The sequence below is a fragment of the Silene latifolia genome, chromosome 1 (assembly GCF_048544455.1).
Source record: "Silene latifolia isolate original U9 population chromosome 1, ASM4854445v1, whole genome shotgun sequence".
Taxonomy (NCBI): Eukaryota; Viridiplantae; Streptophyta; class Magnoliopsida; order Caryophyllales; family Caryophyllaceae; genus Silene; species Silene latifolia.
In genome coordinates, this window is record NC_133526.1 from 187,539,792 (window position 1) to 187,561,741 (window position 21,950).

Consider the following 21,950-nt stretch of genomic DNA (forward strand, 5'->3'; position numbering starts at 1 on the left):
AATTTATAGGCTAAAAATGTTCAAATTATAAAACTAGGTTATTTTAATTTTATTTACCTAAAATTAAAATCACTCGTAGTTCAAATAATATGATAGGCTAAAAATGTGAAATGAACATCATTAGATTTGAGTAGTTGATAATGCATATGTCATACAATTGAAGCATGATAAGCATACTCTAGAGAGTGCACTCATCATTCATATATTTGACGATAGTTCACTAATTTCAAACCGGATGTTTTGAATAATAAAGGAATCAAAGAAAAAACAAAACTACATGTACGTGAAATTCACAGCATTTATTTCATTTCTAGACGCGTTGTCCAAGACTACCAATTTTCACATAAGATTGCCATAGGACTTTTAATTATGAAACGGATCAAAATAATTGTCATACAATCAATCGCCCGGGGAGCAGTGACGGAGTCAGGATTTTAACTTAGAAGGCGTACGGGTTATTATGTAAAGTACACTCGAAAATTTTCGAATTTTTTTACTAAAAATTACGAAATTCTCTCTCCAGATCCACCGGCACCACCGTTGCTAGGGAGATGCATGCATCTTACGATAACAAAATAACGATCTATACAACGGTCTTAAGTGACACCAACTGATCCAAGATACGACTACTAGAACAACATAATCATTAAGGTAAATACTACGAGTATTTTGCAAGGTAGTGTTGCATTTCCTGCAGACAAAGGAGCAATAGTAACTCCCATGCAGGCCATAATTGAATTAAGTATACGTAAATACGTAGAATTTCAGGTGTATTCAACAACATTACAGAAGTGTATTCATAAATGACAGGTAATGAAGCATGTAACGAACCTGGATTATACCTAAATGAACATTTTGTCTGATGCAATTCAATTATTATTGAAATTATTATCGACAATAATGTTCTAACTTAATTCATATAAACAACTGTCCAACTAATATGCTTTAATTAGATATATATAGCCTGGGTTAGGCCTTTTAGAAGTTGGTAGAGGGAATCTCTTGAGGAATTTTATTCTATATTTTTATATTTTTATATGTCCTTTATCTTATAATTTTGTTATTTCTAAAGTTCAAAGAGGTGTAAAGGGTAATTTGATGATGATATATATTTTGACCTTTAAGGATTAAGATCATTGGTTCAATTCAAAAAAGTTAAACTCTTAGAGGTTCGTTCAACTCTTACTTTAGTTAATTAATTAAACTCCTATAATTTCAGCTTAGTTCAGTTCAGCTTCTATATTGTCACAAAAGTTATGCTCTTATAAGTTCAGTTCAGTTCAGCTCAACTCAACTCAACTCTTACAAGTTCAGTTCAGCTCAACTCAACTCAACTCTTATAAGTTTAGTTCAGTTTCAGAAAGTTAGAAAAATTACTTCTATAAATCCAGTTGTACCATAAGCATGGTACAACCAAGTATAAGAATTCGAGTTTATGTGTATTCTTTCTGAGCTAATTTAAATTTCATGTTTTTAATGTGTAAATGAATGAACTCAATACTTTCTAATAAAGCTCGTATTCTTTAATATAAAGCTCGGATACTTTGACACAAAGCTCAGGTTCTGCACCGTACAACATATACAACTGGTTGTATAGTCCATGAATTGAATATAATATCAGCATGATTAACAAAGGTGATATTGAGTTTCAGTACCATCACAGCCACATAATATTAGCATAAAACCGTCTTACTTGTTATGGAGTACAAGAGACTAATGGTTGCGTAGAAGAGGAAGGATCAACAGTCTTTGAAAGAGCAGCGTATATGTTTTATAATAATTGTGGTCAGTTGTTGTTATGCGAAAATCCCGCAGGAAATCTTCAAACATTATTATTTTTTCCTAAAAATACCAATCATTAAAAGGCTAGAGCAATGTATGTTACGGTCGTAGGACGTACATAATTTATAGTTGGTGGATCATAGATTATATAAGTAATAATCAACTCAATAATCCTTTATAATTGATGTTTTAACAGTACGAATTTTTACTCGCTCTCGTACTCACAAAAGTCACAAGACCTAAGTTATTCATAAACCGTCTCATATAAGAATTAGTGAAACCTGTTGAGCCATGATTTGAACACCAAAAGTGATCTGAAATTACTAATCCAATATAATTGTACCCTAAATGATCTGTTAACCGCAAAACCTGAAAATAATATAACGCGTTTATCAAGTCCAATATTATCCAACTTGGATATGGCAGTATACATAAACAAGTTAGTTTCAAGTGATTAGCAACATTCTAAACTGTATATAGAAATTCAACGTTGGAAAATACAAAGACAAGGTCGTCTTACTCACTCATCTACGCGTATTCGGGTAAGATAGTTCATAGAGGAAGCAACAAGAATACGTGCTCCACAAATTATGGAGAAATAGGGTAGTTTTGTACACTTGGTAATTAGCCTAATATAAAGACCAACACTCCCAAGTTTAAAAACAAAAATTCCAGACACGTCAAGTTCGTAATTTCGTATGACATGGATAATTTGGATTGAAATAATCGGGTAATATTGTATCGTGTTGGACTGTTTTTACATTAAAATAATCGGGTAATACTATATCAGTATACCCTATCGAACTTTGAAAATTCGACCGTTCTAGTAAAAAAAATTTTGGCTTTTTTAGTTTATAACATGACTAGTCCGTTTTGATTTTTTACCCATGTAACTGCCAATATTGGCTCCGTCACCGTTAATTCGAGTGAGATAGAGGCGATTGCTTTGTTTAGAACTTTGTATATCCCTGCTATAAAATGGACGACGCTTCATCATCGTATTCCTGATATTTTAGGAAAGATCCGTTGACCTCCAGAAACGTATTGGGCCATAGAAATGGACAAGTGGGTCCAACTTCTATTAATAGGGCTTGTTGACCCAATTTTACAATGGGCTTCAATATTTCTATTTTGCTTTTATTCAGCTTTTTCTGAGGGGTCCTGCTATACGTCGTCGACAAATTACTAAATATCGTCGACAATTAACGTAAATTTCCAAGTTTGCCCTCCATATCATAACTCCATATCCGTCTCACCAAAATGCAATTTCCGTCTCAAAACAGAAATGCAATTTCCGTCTCACTAAAACACAAGTCACCGTCTCACTAAAATATTTCAAACAAAAAAAAAAGTCGGGTTTTGTAATTAACAACATGAATGGGAACGATTTTAACAACGATTCCAACAATGAAGCTAGTAACGAGGTTAGTTTACGATTTAGTTTTGTTAAAAATTTATGTTTTATTATCGTTTGAATCCCGAATTAGGATAGATGCCATGAATGTAGACGGATTTATGATAGAATTTGTGACGGATTTATATGAAAAAGCAATTGAAAAAAAAAAAAAAAAATACGTGGACTGGGCCTGGACGAAGAAATTTTTCGTCCAGCCCAGGTCTTGGACGAAAAATTCCTTCGTCCATAATGGGCCTTGGACGAAGGAATTTTTCGTCCAAGACTGGGCCGACGAAAAATTCCTTCGTCCAAGGCCCATTATGGACGAAGGAATTCTTCGTCCAGGCCCAAATTGCGTATATTTTTTTTTTTCTTTTTTTTTGTTTCCGACTCGTTTTGTATAAAATAATTAATTTCCGTCTTTGTATTAAAATTTTTTATTTTTTATAGTTTCCGACAATTCAAATAATTAATTTCCGTTATTTCCGACTCGTTGTGTATAAAATAATTAAATACCGTTTTTGTATTATAAAACAATTGAATTAATTAATTACCGTCTTTATATGAAATTTGTATCTTTAACATTTCCGACTCGTTTTGTAAAAAATAACTTATTACCGTGTTTGTATTAATTTTATATTATTTTTTATTTACTTAGACTCGTTCCGTAGCAAATAATTAATTAATAACTAACTTATTGAAATGCGTGCGCCGGTGATTAACGATGGAGACGGTGTTGATTACTCAGATCATTTTACGACAACCAGATTTTTTGCATCTAGTATTGAAGCGTTTAATTGGGCATATGAGATCGGGCTCCGACTCGGGTTTGGTATAAAAAGAGCAAGCAACAAGAAAGTTGGTCGTAACACGAATTTGAGACAACGTTATTTTGTTTGTCGGATGGGTGGAAAAGGTCCCGTAAATAAGGATGTCGATTCTTTAATGAGGGGTAACACCGCTACCGCGTGGTGCAATTGCAAATTTTCAATGAAAGTTGTTGAATTAGAAGAGAATAAGTGGCAGCTTGTGATGAGATCCGGGTTTCATAATCATGGTTTAACGTTGTATTGTGACGGCGACAGATACTTTGTAAAGTTTGATGACGAGGAGTTGGCTTATATCGATGCCCAAGTTAGAGCTCACGTTAGACCGGCAATTATTAGTGCGGGTTTGCATCAGCGGAATCCGGAAAAGTCAAGACCTAATCGGCGACAAATCTACAACCGTTCTCAGAAAGTAAGGGCCGAGGAAAGAGAAGGAGAAAACCCAAGACAATGAGATGTTAGCACTTGCGGTTCAAAGATAAGTACGTTCATTATTGGGTCATCGATCATGAGACCGATGAGCTAACCCACGTGTTCATGGCTCATCCAGAAGCCGTTAAGATGTTTCGATCATACTATTATGTGGTACAGATCGATTCCACGTACAGGACAAATGAATACCGTCTTCCGCTTGTTGAGATGGTTGGAGTCACACCCGTCGGGAAGAGCTTTGTCATCGCGTATGCTCTTGTAACGCATGAGTCCGAGGAGAAATATCGTGGGTACTACGGAAATCGAAGGCCCCGCTCAATGATGCCGTTCAACCTAATGCTATTATTTTCGATTGCGAGGGTGGTTTGTTGAACGCGATTCCCATTGTTTTTCCAGATTCGTCTCACTTGCTATGTCTTTGGCATATATATTCTAACGTGGAGACGAAAGCACTTGATATCACGAAACAAGATAATTGGGCTAAGCACGTAACTTTTAACTTGTTTACTGCGGTTGTCGAGGCGGAGACCGAAGATAAGTTTAATGTTGCGTGGGGCAAATTGGCAAGGGAATGGGCGGGAGTGGCGGCTTATATTGAGAGTATGGCGCGATTTCGCGAGTTCATCTTAGCTTTTATTTGTCCGATTATTGTATCTTTTATATTATATATCTGAATATTGTACCTTATATTTTATTTTATTTATCCGATTATTGTAGTTTATTATCTTCTGCATCCGATTAAATGACTTAAAACGTAATTTAATTAAAACAATCCTTAAAACACAATTTGACATATTTTAATTAAAACATTCCTTAAAACGCGTTTTGACATAATTAAAACATAAACCAATAAAAACATAATTAAAACATACCATACCCTAAATAGCTAACCCTAAACCCTAAACCCCAAACCCCAAATCCCAAACCCTAAACCCTAAACCCCAAACCCCAAACCCTAAACCCCAAACCCCAAACCCCAAACCCCAAACCCCGAACTTAATTATCTTCCGATGATGAAGATGACGATTCCTTATCTTCTTCATGATCTTGAATCTCAATTTCTTCAGGTTGGGTAGACATATATTGAGTCAACAAATCATTCAAGTAGAGATAAAGAATTCCTTGCCCCGGCAAGACTCTACCAAAGACATAAGTCCGATAGTCTGGTAATCGATCACGGTGAGAATGCGCTCAAAATATGTAAAGATATCACTTTTCAACCTACGAAACTCCCACATCTTCTCGTTTAGTACTTCATCAGAAACAACCTCATCTCTAACTCTTTGGAGTTAGAACATGATCCGGTTTCCTTGTAAAATTATACGAGAGGGTCCCAATTGGAGGTTCTTCAAGCATGTGCCATACAAAGTGTCACCGGGAACCACCGATTCAAGACGCTTAATTAGAATTGGTAAATTTTGAACAATTAAATCGATTCTTATTTGATAAACTCTGATTTTTTGAGCATTTGTGAGAACCATTTTAGGATTGGATGTTGTGAGTGAATAATTAGTATTGTAGTGAGTGAAGATGATTTGGATGTTGTGATTGAAATTGACATAGAATGACCTATTTATAACCTATTAATTGTAACGGTTATTTTTGAATTACAACGGTCAAATTTGAATTATAACGGTAAAATTTGAATTATAACGGCTGTTTTTGAATTGTAACGGTTATTTTGAATTATAACGGTAACATTTGAATTATAACGGCTATTTTTGAATTATAACGGCTGTTTTTGAATTGTAACGGTTATTTTGAATTATAACGGTAACATTTGAATTATAACGGCTATTTTTGAATTATAACGGTAAAATTTGAATTATAACGGTCGCATTTTTCCCTATATAAACATCTACATAATGTTGTAATTTTGCACTCATCTTCAACTTTTTCTATTTTCCAATCATCTTCATCATCTTCCATTTTCTTCTTCAAATCTTTACTTATGTCAACATCATCCTCAATGTGGGGAACCCGACCAATTGAAGGCCTTGATTTTAAGAATCAAATTTGCAATCGTTGTCAAAGAAACGCTATCATCAAGATTTAAATTCACTACTAATCCGAAGAAAGCTTTTTTTAAGTGCGTACCTTGCGATCATTTTGTGTCGTGGTTGACTGAAGATCATTTAACAATAACAAAAAAGTTGAATATAGCATGTCAAGATGAAGGTGATGATGCATCAAGTGGAAATGTCATGAAAGAGCAAGTGATAGGTATAAAAAAGGAGATTTCGAAAATGACAAGGATGATGAAGTTTTATTTCAAGTGTATCTTGTATTTGTTTGTTTTCATTATGTTGGCCATTGTCATGAAGTAGTTACTATTTCCAGAAATGTATGAATTTGCATCAGTTGCTATGTATTCAAGAAATTTAAGAAATTTAAGAAATTTCAGAATTTAAAACCGTCATGTTTTTTGAAATAAACAACGTTCAAATAGTCAACTAACATAATCATCCAACATAAAAAATGTCTTCAAAACCGTACAACATAAATGAAAACAAACTAGTCTCCCGACTACTTATCATCCTCTTCATCGCTATCAGTGTACACACCATCTGATCTACGCTGAACAACATCACCGGGTGTTTGACGAGGTCCTCGCTAACGTATGATATCCCCAGCCCTCTCAATCAATGGGTCGACGTTCTTCATCATCTTGCGGAGGAAGGCAAGCTGTTTCTTGTCATCCTTAATTTTTTTGGCCTCGTAAAACTGAAACATTAAAGCACGTGCAGTCTGCAAATTGACAAGAACAACTAAAACATTATAAACATTATCGAGAACATAAGAAAGTTAAACAATAATTACAAGAAGCGTAAGTAATATTATTACCTCAAACAGAATATCAAAATCATCCTGTGGCGCGGGGCATCACGGTGGTCGGGATCAATGATCAACGGGTGAGAATTCCCATTATACCAAGTCACATAAACTGCCCGTCTCACCCGGAAACTAACGGTCTCGATTTACGAGAAAGTGAACCACGTGATCCTCCCAAAGCAATCCCAAAGATGATCGGTCTCCGCAACCCCAACCCTAACCTCGTACCCTATCCCCGGCCGGACGATGCGCTGTCAATCTCATAATGGGATTGGGTATGATCTGCACATACCCAAACTGTCGTAAACACCGATCAGGCTGGTACGGCTCCGCTATGTCCATGAAACGAATACAACCGGTATACAAAGTACGAGGATGATACTCCTCCTGACGCGGCCCGTACGGATCCCACCTAATGGAAGCACAAGTAAGCCCATCTAACAACCTCCGATACTCCAACAATTTCTCCGCATTTTGAGCGAAGGGACCAACGGATCTCCAAGAACACGACCGAGGCTGAGTAGGGTCAATTGCCGAAGGTGGACCGGGTCTGAACATAGGAAAATACTCATAGATCCACGATTGCAACAAAGTCAAGCAACCACCAATAGTCTTCACACAAGCACGTGAAGCCACCCCCAACTGTCGGTACATGAAGGCAAGTACACCGGCTCCCCAAGCGTAGTCGTGTACACCATCAGCATCATACACAAAAGGAAACAAGCGAGGACGTAACCTATCACTCCGATTTGTCGACAAAAAGTGTCGACCCCAACACCATGACCAAAAACCCCCGAGCAAAAACAACATCACAATTAGCTCTCGCCGTTTCACAAACTGCATCTACCAATATACCCCTACTCTTGCAAATAGGGACCTTCTTCTTAGAGTTTAACGGCAACCTCAACTGCTCTGATGAAATCCCAAAAAAGCCACAAACATACATAAGGGGATCCGCCAACGTCCCGTCATTACTCTCCACCTTACAACAGTTACCATCAACCCGAACGCCTAAGATCTGCGCAACATCGTGAAGGAGTATGGACATCTCTCCAAAAGGCATGTGAAAACTGTTGGTGTCGGGTTGCCATCTCTCAACAAAAGCAGAAATAAGGGGCATGTTATAATTCTCGGCCATGGAATCTAATAGGTGAGAAAGACCAGTACCGTCATAAATAGTCTTAACGGCCGGAGGGAGTTGCCAACAACTCAACAACCTCGTCTTACCAAACCGGTGGTAACCGTCAAAACCGGTCGACCGACCTCATTAGGAGTCGACCATAAGGTGTTGGCAATGTGGCCCCCAAAGCTAGGAATCACGTGGGGAAAGTCGGGACCACCGGGAACACGATGATCGATCAACCAAGAGACATCCTTACCCGACTTCTTCTTCGGAGCCACCACACTACTAGAACTACCATCCGACCTCCGCTGGAAACGCCCCTCCTCATTCCGTCTACGTGGCACCCTACGCACTCGCTCAATACCCGCCTCCTCCTCACCTATCACATCACCAGACCGAACCAGCTCCTCCTCCACCCGCTCATCAGTCCACGAATCGGTGCTACCATCTCCAACCTCAGACTCAAACTGGAGCCCCTTTCGAGCTCGAACGTGACGGTCATTTCCTCCACCGGCCATCTATTCCAAAAAATAAAACAAAGAATTTATAAATATAAGTTTAAGTAAATTAAAAATTTAAAAAAAAAACAAAATAACCCGGAACGGGTTTTATTAATAATAATTAATTAATATTTTACGTAAACTAAACGAGACGCAACAAAAATTATTTTACAACAACTTGATTAATTAAATTAATAAAACAAAGAATTTACAAATATAAGTTTATGTAAATTAAAAAATAAATATAAAAACAAAATATCCCCAAAAGAAGTTTATTAGTAATAATTAATTTATATTTTACATCGACAAAACGAGACGGAAAAAATATATATTTACAACGACTTCGCCACGAACGACAATTATTATTAATAATTTATTACTTTATAACGATAACAAAACAAGACGGAATAAAATTTATTTTGTAAAAAAAAAAAAAAAAAAAGTATCGACAATTTCTAAAACAAAAAAAAAAAAAAAAAAAAAAAACGTGAAAACTGGGCCAGACGAAGGATTTCTTCGTCCATCACCAAGCCCAGGACGAAAGAAAATTTCGTCCAAAGCCCATAATGACGAGAGAATCCTTCGTCGGGCCGGTGTTGGACGAAGAACTCTCTCGTCCAAGCCCAGATTTCACGATTCCTTTTTTTTTTTTTTTTTTGTTTTTCGATTACGATAATTGCGTTTGATTTTCGCTAAACACGACTAAATCCGATTGAAATCGTAGCACCTATCCTAATTCCGTCACTAATTTGGCATCTATCCTAATTCCGTCACAAAATTACAACCTTAACAAAATACTACAAAAAAATTTTTAATAGTAATCAGATACCTTGTTGAATGTTTGAATTCGTGACGGAAATTATGCGGTCGATACGTTTTTTTGTTGAAATTTGAGTCGGGTTTTTTTTGTTTTCAAAATTTCGAATTTTAAAGGTTGTTATTGAATAAAAAGGAAAATATAAGGGGGAGTGTGAGGGAGGGGCAAATTTGGAAGTTCATTAAAATTGTCGACGATATTTAGTAATTTGTCGACGACCTTTAGCAGCCAGGTTTCTGAGATGGATTGATAATTTAAATTAATGATTAAATTGGGTCCGAAATTATGCCATATGTTCCCATTTAAAAAATCAAGATTTTAAAATTCCTAGGGGCAATAGCAAATTAGCAATGGAAAAAAAAATAAAAAATACTCCGTAAGAATTTTCTATATATAATTATATAGTATAAAAGATAGTCATATGAATTCTTTTTTAAATTGTCTTATCGAATACATTGTAAATATCAAATTTTTGTAATTTTTATTAATATATAACTAAAGATATGAACAAAATAAAACGAGCGTGATATATTTATATAAAGCAAATGTATAGAATTGAATGAAATGGAGAAATTACTAGGCAGTACCACATTAACCAAGGATCAAAAAAAAAAAAAAAAAAAAAAAAAAAACCATCCGCAAGGATGTTATAGGTTGATTTATAATCATCCTAGTATCCTTACTTTATCCCACAAAAAAAAAAAAAAAAAAAAAAAGCGTAGGAGAGTTCTTTATTGAAGGCGGTTATTAATTTGCATTTCACCATTTATTTCTACGCTCCCATAACAACGTGATGTAAGTGCATCTTATTCATATCACTCGTTAGCTAGGTTAAGTGTCTAAGAGCAATAGCAATAGTAGTTCTTAGCATTGGGGTTGTCAACAAGAACTTTATTTTAAAAGTTCTTCTATTGCATTTAAAAGTTGGTTCTTATTTTTAAGAACCAAGTTCTAAAATAAGAACCAAGTTCTAAAATATTGGAAAATGTACAACCAATAAATATAACTTTGTAAAATGTGAGAAACCATTTTACATTATTTATTTTATGACCTTTTTCAATTTAAGAACTTTATATAAAGTTCTTCTATTGTGAACAAAAGTTTTTAAAAATTGGGGTTGGTGCATTGTGACATGGCATGGGAAGAACTTTATATAAAGTTCTACTATTGCTATTGCTCTAAGGGGCTTGTGGGAGTTTTTAGCTTTGCGGATGTCTTGGACAATGAAGTTTGTGCCCAATCTTTCACACTCCACCAACATGCTTTTTGTTACTCTCTTAAGTTATTATTATCTCTTGGTTGATCTAAATAATAGCTGTAATAAGCATTTTAAGGCTCCGTTTTTCCTGATTTAATTTCAGTTCATTTCAATTCACTCAACTTTATTAAATTCATTTCAGCTTAATTTGGTTCATCTCTTCACAAATTAACTTTTATATCAGCTTCATTCAGTTCAGTTCAGTCTAACTGAGCTTCATCCAATTCAATTAAGCTATTATCAGCCGAATGCGTAGTTGCATAATTGTTTTTACAGCTGGCAAAAAAGGAACCAGAACAATCAAAATGTGAACCTTTTAGTTTGCATATGCATGGTTGTTAAGATTATAGAGGGGAGAATTGCATAAGGAAGAATTATATTATTGATAGTTGTTGTTTTACATCGATATGATGAGGTATTTATAATACCTCCCAACTTAATGAAACCCTAACCCTAAAATGGTCAATCCTAATGATAGCCCGGCCTAATATAGGCCCAATATCCTAATAATGGTAGACCTAAACTTTTGATTGTAAGAACGGATATTAACGGATATCATCTTAGTGCGTTATCAACGAGGGACAGCACAGTAGACAGAGTGTGGAAGGCATGCGCAGCGTTAGTCACATGAGATGATGAGAACCCATTCACCATCAACTATGACTATTACCATTTAGAAGTCGTCTTTACTACGACTAGGAGCATTCTACTTTTACAACGCTTGCCTAAAACGGACAACTAAGGTAGTTAAATTATCGAATTGAACCTTTAACCTAATGCCCACCGCAGTGGAGTCAGTGGATAACGTTAGTTATGCTAAGAGTAGGCGCGATTCCTTTTTAAATTACGGTGTAATAACGCCCCCCCTTGTCTCAATGGTTAGTGTGTCTTAAATATTCTTTTAAATATTCGGACAAATTAAAAGCTGAAACCTCAACTCTCTTATCGTTTACTCCAAGATCCATCACTAATCCACGACGCATCTGTTAAACCAGAAACAATTAAACGAAGATATTCTGGCATTTACGAGTTTTGAGAATAAATAATGAACACTCACTATTTTTGCTCGATATAATCGAAAGTACTCGCTAAGGAGGAGATATATATCATGCTTATATCAATCGACTTATTACTCTAGTAAGTAGCAACTAGCAAGTACTCCGTATATGACGATTATTTGAAGTATGAAGAAAACAAACATACATTAAAAATCACAAGTTAATAATAACACAATAACATAAATTATATCAAAAATATTTACCATTTTTTTTTATTAATCATCTAGCTAGCTTTGTCAATAATGCTTTATTTGATGGTCACTAGTCACTCATTAGACGTTACGACCTTTGTTACAAAATGAGACGTGTTTCGTAGAGCATGAACCACGTGAGAACCCAAACCAAACCCAACCCATAAACCACTACAACCGGTCCAGGCCCATTCTCACTCTTCCACGAGTATCCTTTGACTCTTGTCAAAAACTTGTTTAAGCTTTTAGATGCTCCTTTTTTTGGTGTGTCATGTCTCTTTTAAATGATTGAGATTGAAACTAGCAAACAACATTCGATAAATTGATTGAAAATGTCTGAATTGATAAATTATTAAGAATTTAAAATACCATTAATATAATGTTATTAAGATTCAAAACTCCATTTGATATTGACTTGATCCATACTTGATTTTTAATTAGAATAGCGCTATTCAGATGACTAGTCGAAATAAACTTAAATGGAAACTAACGATAACAAAATGAAACTGGTTTAAGACGATCCAAATCTAAACCAAATGATTCGCTTGCTAACTTTACTATTGAGAGACGATTTGCAGATATCAACTACTTAATTAGTAAAATCATTAGAAATAATGCTCATGACCTAAATCTTGGAAAATCTTATTGGAAAATAGGCGTCCATATTCATGGCAGATTTATATTTTGATGGTTGAGACATGACGGATTTATTGGAAAATAGATGTCCATATTCTGGTCATTTGTTTACCTTTTTTCATTTTAAGGTGTCTTAATTAAATTGTTTATTTTTTTATGTAAGGAATGTTTTTGATGAACAATTTGATTATACACACTCAATTTGAGCCACTTATTATTAAATAATTGATCATCTCCTTTTTTCTGGTCTTTGTACATGCCCAAACCAAAAGTACACAAATTACCAGAACAGAGGGCTATATTACTAATGCTCGGCCACATAATTAAGCTAGACTATCTTCGTATGATCTATGTATTTTATGATAGAATCTTATCTTCTGTCTTGCTATAATTTTATTTTTTTTGTAAAAAGGGAGCAACAAAAGCGAATATGATAAATCGGATGGTGAGGTAAATGACAAATGATCCACTTAGAAGTTGGGCCATGTCTGACAAAAGAAGAAGAATATAAAGATTAGAAGTCTAGAAAGGCCTAGTAATTTGGCCCACATAACTCTATCTAGCTGTACTTTGTTATTTGGCCCAAAAAAAGTACCAAGAAATTTGTATGGTTAGATTGAGTATTGACCAGCCGCAACTAGGGATGGCAGTGGGTCGGGGACCCGACCCAGACCCTGAGGGTCGGACCCTAATGGGTCGGGTATGGGTCTTATTTTTTCAGACCCAATGGGTATGGGTCGGGTATGGGTCTTAAGAAAATATTTCGGGTCCGGGTCCGGGTCTAAGTTATGAGACCCATACCCGACCCTTAGACCCTCTATTAAAGAAAAAAAAAATCAAAATTATCACTTTTTTGAATTCATACTGACAGACTGTAGAAACCCAACTAAAGTATCTTTATCTTCCCTCATCCCATAAAGTGATAAAACCCAACTAGTGACAATACCACCACTCCGCCACTGACACAAGAAAACCAGCACCACAGCACTGATACGCGACTGGCAACCACCTCTCTAATAGCCGACGACCGACAACCACCATTAACGGCAGATTAATAAACTCATAATGTTAAAGTAGTATAATTTTTTTTTTTTAATATTATAGACCCCATAGATGTTAATCTTATTCTTAAAGTCATTTGAAACTCGGACCATGGGTAGACCCGGACCCTACCCTTACCCATAGGGTCCGGGTATGGGTCCTCAAATTTTAGACCCTTGCGGGTCTGGGTCGGGTACGGGTCCAATGGGAAAATCTCGGGTCGGGTCCGGGTCTAGGCGGACCCTACCCAGACCCTACCCATTGCCATCCCTAGCCGCAACTCTTTGATACGACCGTACTATTGCACATGACTGATTTAGAAAGAGTGAAATTCAAAGATAACACTTAATTTAATTTTTATTTAGATTATCAAAATAAAATATTTTTTTTTACAATAATTTTTTGGGGTCTTTGGTTATTTGATTAAAAAAGGGAGTTATAAGTTAATTATTTAGGCTTTTGAGTTATGAGCTAGTCTTATACTATAAAACGGTCTTAATAGAACAATTTGTGATTGACCATGCTCTTCAAAGTCCTGTACTCTTTCCTGCCTGCATGATTATGTACCATATTGTATAACAATTTGTGATTGACCATATTGTATACCTACCCAATCAAAAGATGATAATTGACCAATTTCCTCATAAATAATAAAGCAGAATCTTAGCTGGATTAATACTTATGATTCTAATTCTAATGCCGTAAAAACTCAAGTACACGGTAGCGGGTAAAATTATCGTATATCTTAGTTAATAAGAAGGCTTAATATTTATTCAGCTAAGATTCTACTTTATTATTTATGAAGAAATTGGTCAATTATCATCTTTTGATTGGGTAGGTATACAATATGGTGGTACATTTGGTGTAACCAAGAATTTCTCCACCGTATAATGTATAAGAATTTATCCGCATTTTTGTTATACCATTATACGAATTTACAATACAATAATATTATACAAAATCAACTTAGTATTATTCGTGACTTTATCACATTCATCGATGATTAGCTAAAAGGAGTATTATCTTTAACACTTAATTAGCCTTTTTTCCCATCGTGATCGATCAATTCGAAATAAATCCAAGACAAAGGGTTGTGAATATGTTTGAGATTATTTTTGTAGTCAACTTTTTATATAAGTGATACTCGCTTCTAAAAATATTGCCTGAAAATTATTAAATTCATAAGCTATAGCATTTAATAGCTAATATATTTTTGGGTACAACCCTTAGCTTAGAGCAATAGCAATGGAAAGTTTTTTATTGGGTTTTTCAAAATCAAACTCTAAAATAAAGTTTGTCCCGTTGTAAACAAATGTTTGTTCTTAAATTAACAAACTTAAATTAACAAACTAGGTTTGAAAACAAAAACCAAATTCTTTCAAAAAACAAGAACAAATTGTGAGTTCCAATGAAAAATTAACCAATTAATTACATTATCAATTAGTTATGGATTAAAGAATAACTTTATTTAAAGTTTTTTCCATTGTGACAAAAAATTTGAGATTATTGAGATTGTCAAAATACAATGTGTCAAAGACAGGGGCGGATCTAAGGGGAGGCCCGGGTGGGCACGTGCCCACAATGAAAGTTCAAGAATATATATTTGTATGTGCAGATAATTATCAGATAACTATTGTAGCACAGTTGGTGGAAGACTTGAGCTTATAGGGAGGCGTCCAGGATTCGAACCCAAGACCTTCAATGTAGCATGACAATGTTTGAACCACTAAGCCACTAGTGTTCAATGATTAATATCTAAGTAAAATGTGTTTTATCTTAAATGAGACATCCTATAAATTACATTTTGTAAAAGAGTAAATAATTAAGAATTTTTTGTGATGTATAAAGAAAATTTAGCTCATTACTTTTTTATATTTTATAGAAAAAATAAATTATAATATTTATAAAGTGCCTTATACGAATTAAAATGGAAGACAATTTGTTAAACAATAATTTTGTGCCCCCCTTGTCCAAAAATCTTGGATCCGCCCCTGGTCATAAAGTTCTTCCATTGCACTTGCTTTTAGGGTTGTATTTAAGCATTTAATACCTTCTATATGTAGTACGAAGTACTAACTTAGGAGGTAAAAATTAAATTACACATTACTCAATGCAATCAATTAAAATATTAATGGTTTATTTCCTTTTATAGCTCCTTAAATACAGCCTTTGTATTTATCATTTCTCTATATTGTTTAGAAAACATTTAAGAGAAAGCATTCTTGTCAAAAGCTCCTTTGTCAAAAGTTAACATTTTGAAACTAACTATAGGTCAAAAGTTATGAGCGAGTTATTCATTACCAACAAAGTTGGAAGCATAAAAGAATCACAAATTATAAAATTATATGGTCTCATACTACTGCCGTATTCAAAAACGAAATTTTGCTCTGTCAAAAAAAAAAAAAAAAAAAAAAAAAACGAAATTTTAGGATAGCAAAATTTGTTCTAGTGTCTATGCTATTCCCTAAGTTTCGGATATTATCGGGTAGTAGAATTTTTTAGGAATTTGTCCGTTTCAGTGATATGTTTACACTTCCTTTATTTCCCCCTCATAAAATAAAAAAAAGTGTAAACATCTCACTGAAATAGAGAGAGTATTCTATTATGTAATAGAAAGAGTATTCTATTATAAGAACGTCTTAAACAATAATTTCCGATAAAGAATTCAACATTAGACAATGTAGTACAGAAGTATGCCAGAAATGTAAATAAAAATGTACGGTAACCTCATTCAGACACAAAATCCTAGTTTTTCATATGCATGAAATTTTAGTGAGACTTCTGTTGACTTTTTATGTCAACATTAAATATAAATATTTTTTTCTTTATTTATTTATTTAGTCATTATGACCGAAGAAGTAGACAAAATAAAGAAAGGAACACGGAGTGTTAGAAAAGTGACATGTGGCCCATTCGATGAAGTGCCACTTTTATAACCCACTAACGTAAAAGTGGGCCAACTCCAGCCTAAAGAATTAACCTATCAATTTGCAAAGACTATGGGCCTAACCCTTTTTTAATGAAAATAATATCCGTCTCATTTTTGTTCATCTTTATTCTAGAAACTAAGAATCATGCTTTAAAAAACCACTAAACATAATAACAATTGGTCTCCCTTGCGACGGGTTATCATTTGTAGCGGATAATTTGTGAGTAAAAATGGTAATAAAATGGGTTAGTGGAGAAAGGGGACCGCATGAACAGTGTTGCAGAGAGAGAAAAAGTGGGTACTTTGTGAGGTAAAATGGTATCCGTCACTCCAAAGTGACGGATATTGCATGTCACAAATGAGAATTTGTGACATAATAAATACTTCCTCCTCTATTTTTGTATATATGACTTTTTTATTTTTCGAGTTAATTCTTTAATTTTAATTTTACAAAAATATAGTAGTCTAAAAATTATAAAAATTACTCCGTATATTATTAAACTTTATATGAAAAAAGTTTTTATATGAGTATACATTTTATAATATTTTTTCATATATTTTAAGAGATATTAAAGAGAGAGAAAAGAATGACTCGAAAAGTGAGAATATCATATAACTGAGCAAGTATTAATCACAACTGTAATATTAGAATCACAAATTTAGTAACCTTAATGCCTTTTCTTTTTCTTATTTCACAAATACTTCTGTAAAGCGTCTTTACAAAAATTCATTGTAAAATCGGTTTTCGTAATAGCCACTTGCACCTACTAAAAATGTTGTATTTAGATCGATTTTATATTTTATAAATAAATGTAACATAGTGTAACCGTCCTCTTTGTCAAATTCCAAATTATACTATCTGGTTTATTTAGTTATTTATTTTTTATTAGAATACTCACTCTACAAAAATAAAAAAGTGAAAAAAAAAAATCAAATAATAAGAGGAAATAATTGACAAATCATTTTAGCAAAGTTTGGTTTAAAAACTATAATTTTTATTATTACACACTAAATACTTTTTTTCTTTTTATAAAAATGTTGGATGGTCTACCTTACTTAAAGAGACCTAAACTCAAAGGAGTCCACAAACCCATTTTCCCACTCCTACTTTTTTTAATGCATTATCATCATACCATTAATTGCTTAGACTCCAAGCTCCTCTTTCAAATAGGTGTAGTTATTTTCCATCAATACACAAACAAACACAACACAACATAACACAAAACACAACCAAAATCTCCCTTTGGTTTTGAACAAAAAAACATGGCACTCAAAATGGCCATATGTTGCTTCACAAATACTTTAGAAAACAAAGATGAACTTGTGCATCCTAAGCAATCATCATCATCTCTTTCACCTCAAAGATTATCCCTTGTAGGTGTAAGTAGTAACCTTGGCTCTCAATTCACCATAGATGATCTTTCGAATTCGATACCGGGTTCAAATCTTCATGTTTTTAGCCATGATGAGCTTAGGTTGATCACTAACAACTTCTCCTCTAACAATTTCCTTGGTGGTGGAGGTTTTGGTGCTGTATATAAAGGTTTCATAGGTGATCAATTTCGGCCCGGGTTAGAGGCCCAATTTGTTGCCGTTAAGGTCTTGGATTTAGAAGGAACTCAAGGCCATAAAGAGTGGTTGGTAAGTCAGTGCGCACCAAAGATAACAACTGCATTGAAACGGACCCAGTTAGCTCATCTATTAGAGAACTGAGTCCGTTTTATAATAATGACTCATACAACAGTCTTATACGATAATTTACACTAAGAATAATATTGATTTATTTGAATTTGTTGTAGGCTGAAGTGATATACCTTGGGCAATTAAGACATCCACATTTGGTGAAACTATATGGTTATTCATGTGAAAATGATCAAAGGCTCTTAGTGTATGAGTACATGGCTAGGGGCAATTTGGACAAACAACTTTTTAGCAGTAAGTATATGCTTTTTTTTTCATAAAAGAATCATGAAGCAAATTGCAAAAAATTACTCCCTCTAATTTGATGTTTTCTTCCCATTTTATTATAATACTCATCACATATATTAGAGAAACAGGAAGAAAAATAAAAGACGGAAGGAGTATATTACTTTATTTATATCCTTTTTTTTCTTTATGCTAAAATTCCAATTTTACCCCTACCAACCTCAATTTAGCCTTTAATTATGTGAAATGTGAATGCAGGACATTCTGTTACTTTGCCATGGTTGACAAGAATCAAAATTGCCTTAGAAGCTGCAAAAGGCCTTGCTTATCTCCATGATCTTAATAAACCAGTCATTTTTCGAGATTTCAAGGGTGCAAACATTTTACTCGATTCTGTAAGCTAAACTCGTTCGAGATCATTTCTTCACGTTTTCCTTATTTGAGGTCTCAGTCATTTCTTTACGTTTATGTTTTAGGTATGTATAAATTACTTTTCTTTCTCACCATGCATGTAACTTTTGAGCCTTGCCTTGGTAATGGTCTGGTTTTTGTGTCAAAAGCAAACGTAAAGAAATGACCAGGAGTATTAACTTAAATCATTCATTCAATTTCATTGTTTTTTGATTTTTTTTTTTCGTATATATATTTGTTTCATAACTTTTTGTTTAAATTTTTTTATGTAGGACTATACAGCAAAATTATCAGACTTTGGGTTTGCTAGAGATGGACCAGAAGAAGATAAAAGTCACATTTCTACCAAAAATATTGTGGGCACCAATGGTTATGCAGCACCTGAATATATTATGACCGGTAATTTATCGATCCAAATGTTACATGCTATGTCGCTCAGACTCGTCTACATAAATAATGATTATGCACTAGACTATGTTTTTAAAGTTTTCAATTAAATATCAAAGTTGGCTGGTGTGAGTGGTAAGGGCTCTTATCTCTTAAACAAGTGGTTAGGGGTTCGATTCCTGACTCTTGCGAATGAAAAAGCCAAACTTGGGAGGGGTCAACCCATTAAATTGCCTTCAGTACCCCGAAGGAGATTGCCCCAACTGTCGGTAGAGGATACTCCTGGTCAACACCAAAAAAAAAAAAGTTTTCAATTAAATTGTACGACTTAGAAAAAAAAATAGATAGTCTACCAAGCATTATACTATGTTATTTTCCCTTTCCCGAGGTAAAAGAGTTAAAAAAGGCAATTCTGATATTGTCGGGTTTACACATTGTTTCATACTTCCTCCATTCAACTCCACTCTACCATAAATAATGGGGTATAATGTAATTAAGTGGGGTATGAGTGGAAAAGGGTGGAGTTTGATGTAGAAGTAGTGGGGTATGAGTGACAAATATTGTAAATAAGTAATGGGGTATGAGGACAAAATGGTCATTTGGCATTCCTTTTTAGGAAATAGGTAGAGTGGAATTGAATGGATGAAAAAGGAAAGATGGTAGAGTGGAGTTGAATGGAGGAAGTATACAAGTAAAAAGTGCTAATCAATGAAAAAGGTAGTTTTGAACATAGGTTATAAATATTAGTGATTGTATCAGCTGAACTAACTAACATCTGCAATTACCAGGTCATTTGACGACAATGAGTGACGTTTATAGCTACGGAGTAGTCCTATTGGAGCTATTAACAGGTCGTAAATCCTTGGATAAGATGAGACCCAAGAAAGAGCAAAACTTGGTAGACTTTGCTAGGCCTCAACTCAAGGACCCTCGAAAAATCGAAAGTCTAATGGATCCTAGACTCGAGGGAGAATACTCAATCGAGGGGTCCAAAATCGCGGCAATGTTGGCATACAAATGCCTTAGCCGACATGCGAAATCAAGGCCGAGAATGAGCGCTGTGATCAAAGTGTTGGAACCGCTTTTGGAGCTAAAGGACGATATGCCGAAAGTAGGGTACTTTGTGTATGTTGCACCTAATGAAGGTCATGTGAATAGCAAGAAGGAGCAAGTATTGTGTGATGGTAAAAAGAAAGAGGAAGAATTAACTGTTGAAGTAGATAATAATGTAAATGGTGAAAAGGTAAAAAATGTGAATGGTGAAAAGTTGAAAAATAATGTGAATGATGAAAGGGTAAATAATGTGAATGGTGAAAAGGTAGAAAATGAGAAGAGAATGAGGAAAAGAGATGAAAGAAGAACATTAAGATCGGTTGCGGTTCACTCCGATACGGCTCTATACAAAGTCCGTCAAGATTAAATGGAACAGACGAAGTATTATTATTTAGGGTTATTTCATAAGAATAATCCATCCTATTGGTGGTCTGCAAAAATCACTCCATCCTATCAATAATCCCAATTAAATCCAACCTAAGCACCATACCTTCTCATAACGAACCAACTGATATTTTTTTTAAGTTTATGTTGGAATATTCGATAGGTTTTGGACAACCTAGCGGTATATGTGATGTTTATGTGTAATATTTTCAAGTGATGAATCAAGTACTTGGTTTATTTGATACACATAAACATAAAAAAATATCAGCTGGTTTGTTATTAGAAGGTATGATGCTTAGGTTGGATTTAATTGAGATTATTGATAGGATGGAGTGTTTATTGCATACCACCAATAGGATGGATTATTCTTATGAAATAACCCTATTATTTATTAGTTTGTGTTAAATGAAAACTTTCTTCTTGTATATATATTTTCAATTTGTTATTATTTGCGTATATGAGCTCACTTGATATCAATTTGAATAATATATACGAAGTACATAATAAAAAGGTTACTGGATTCGCTTACACTCTTACAGATGGTGTTAACTTAGATTAATACTGTTTTTGTGGTTTTTTTGTTTCAGTTTAATTTAGTTCAGATTTATTTCAATTTAAGCTAATTTGATGAGTAGATTATAAAATCAGAAAATTTACGTGATAGTTCTGAAATTTGCTAATTTGCACGTGGATCTTAGTTTGCAAGTTTTTTTACATGCACTTGGGGTAAGTGGATAACGATGATTAGTTTTGAAACTTGCTTAATTTGGAGTAGAAAATATAATTTGAAGCCAATAATAGAACAAAAAAGATTTCTTAGTGGGTGAAAGCTAAGCTACTCTACAATCTACATATATAAAGGTAGTTATTACTTCACTCGAAAGAACAATCTTCAAAAAACCTAATCTTATAACTTGTGTATAATATAAGCTAAGAAATTAATTAAAAGTTGATTAGTTATGTCACT

General features: G+C 34.2%; 1 protein-coding gene across 1 annotated transcript; it reads left to right on the forward strand.

Moving 5' to 3' along the window:
- Positions 1-17,908: 17,908 nt before the first annotated feature.
- On the forward strand, positions 17,909-21,065 carry LOC141613653 (putative serine/threonine-protein kinase PBL12). Its single transcript, XM_074432400.1, has 5 exons — positions 17,909-18,463; positions 18,622-18,757; positions 19,007-19,143; positions 19,432-19,558; positions 20,335-21,065. Exons 1-5 carry the CDS (start codon positions 18,086-18,088, stop codon positions 20,964-20,966), a joined length of 1,410 nt encoding a protein of 469 aa, XP_074288501.1. The 5' UTR covers positions 17,909-18,085; the 3' UTR covers positions 20,967-21,065.
- The last annotated feature ends 885 nt before the right edge of the window (positions 21,066-21,950 follow it).

Bases quoted from the DNA above. Each gene is read 5' to 3' on its own strand.
- LOC141613653 (XM_074432400.1), top strand. From the start codon at position 18,086: ATGGCACTCAAAATGGCCATATGTTGCTTCACAAATACTTTAGAAAAC. The intron at 18,464-18,621 runs GTAAGTCAGTGC...AATTTGTTGTAG, and splicing joins AAGGCCATAAAGAGTGGTTG to GCTGAAGTGATATACCTTGG. The intron at 18,758-19,006 runs GTAAGTATATGC...ATGTGAATGCAG, and splicing joins GGACAAACAACTTTTTAGCA to GACATTCTGTTACTTTGCCA.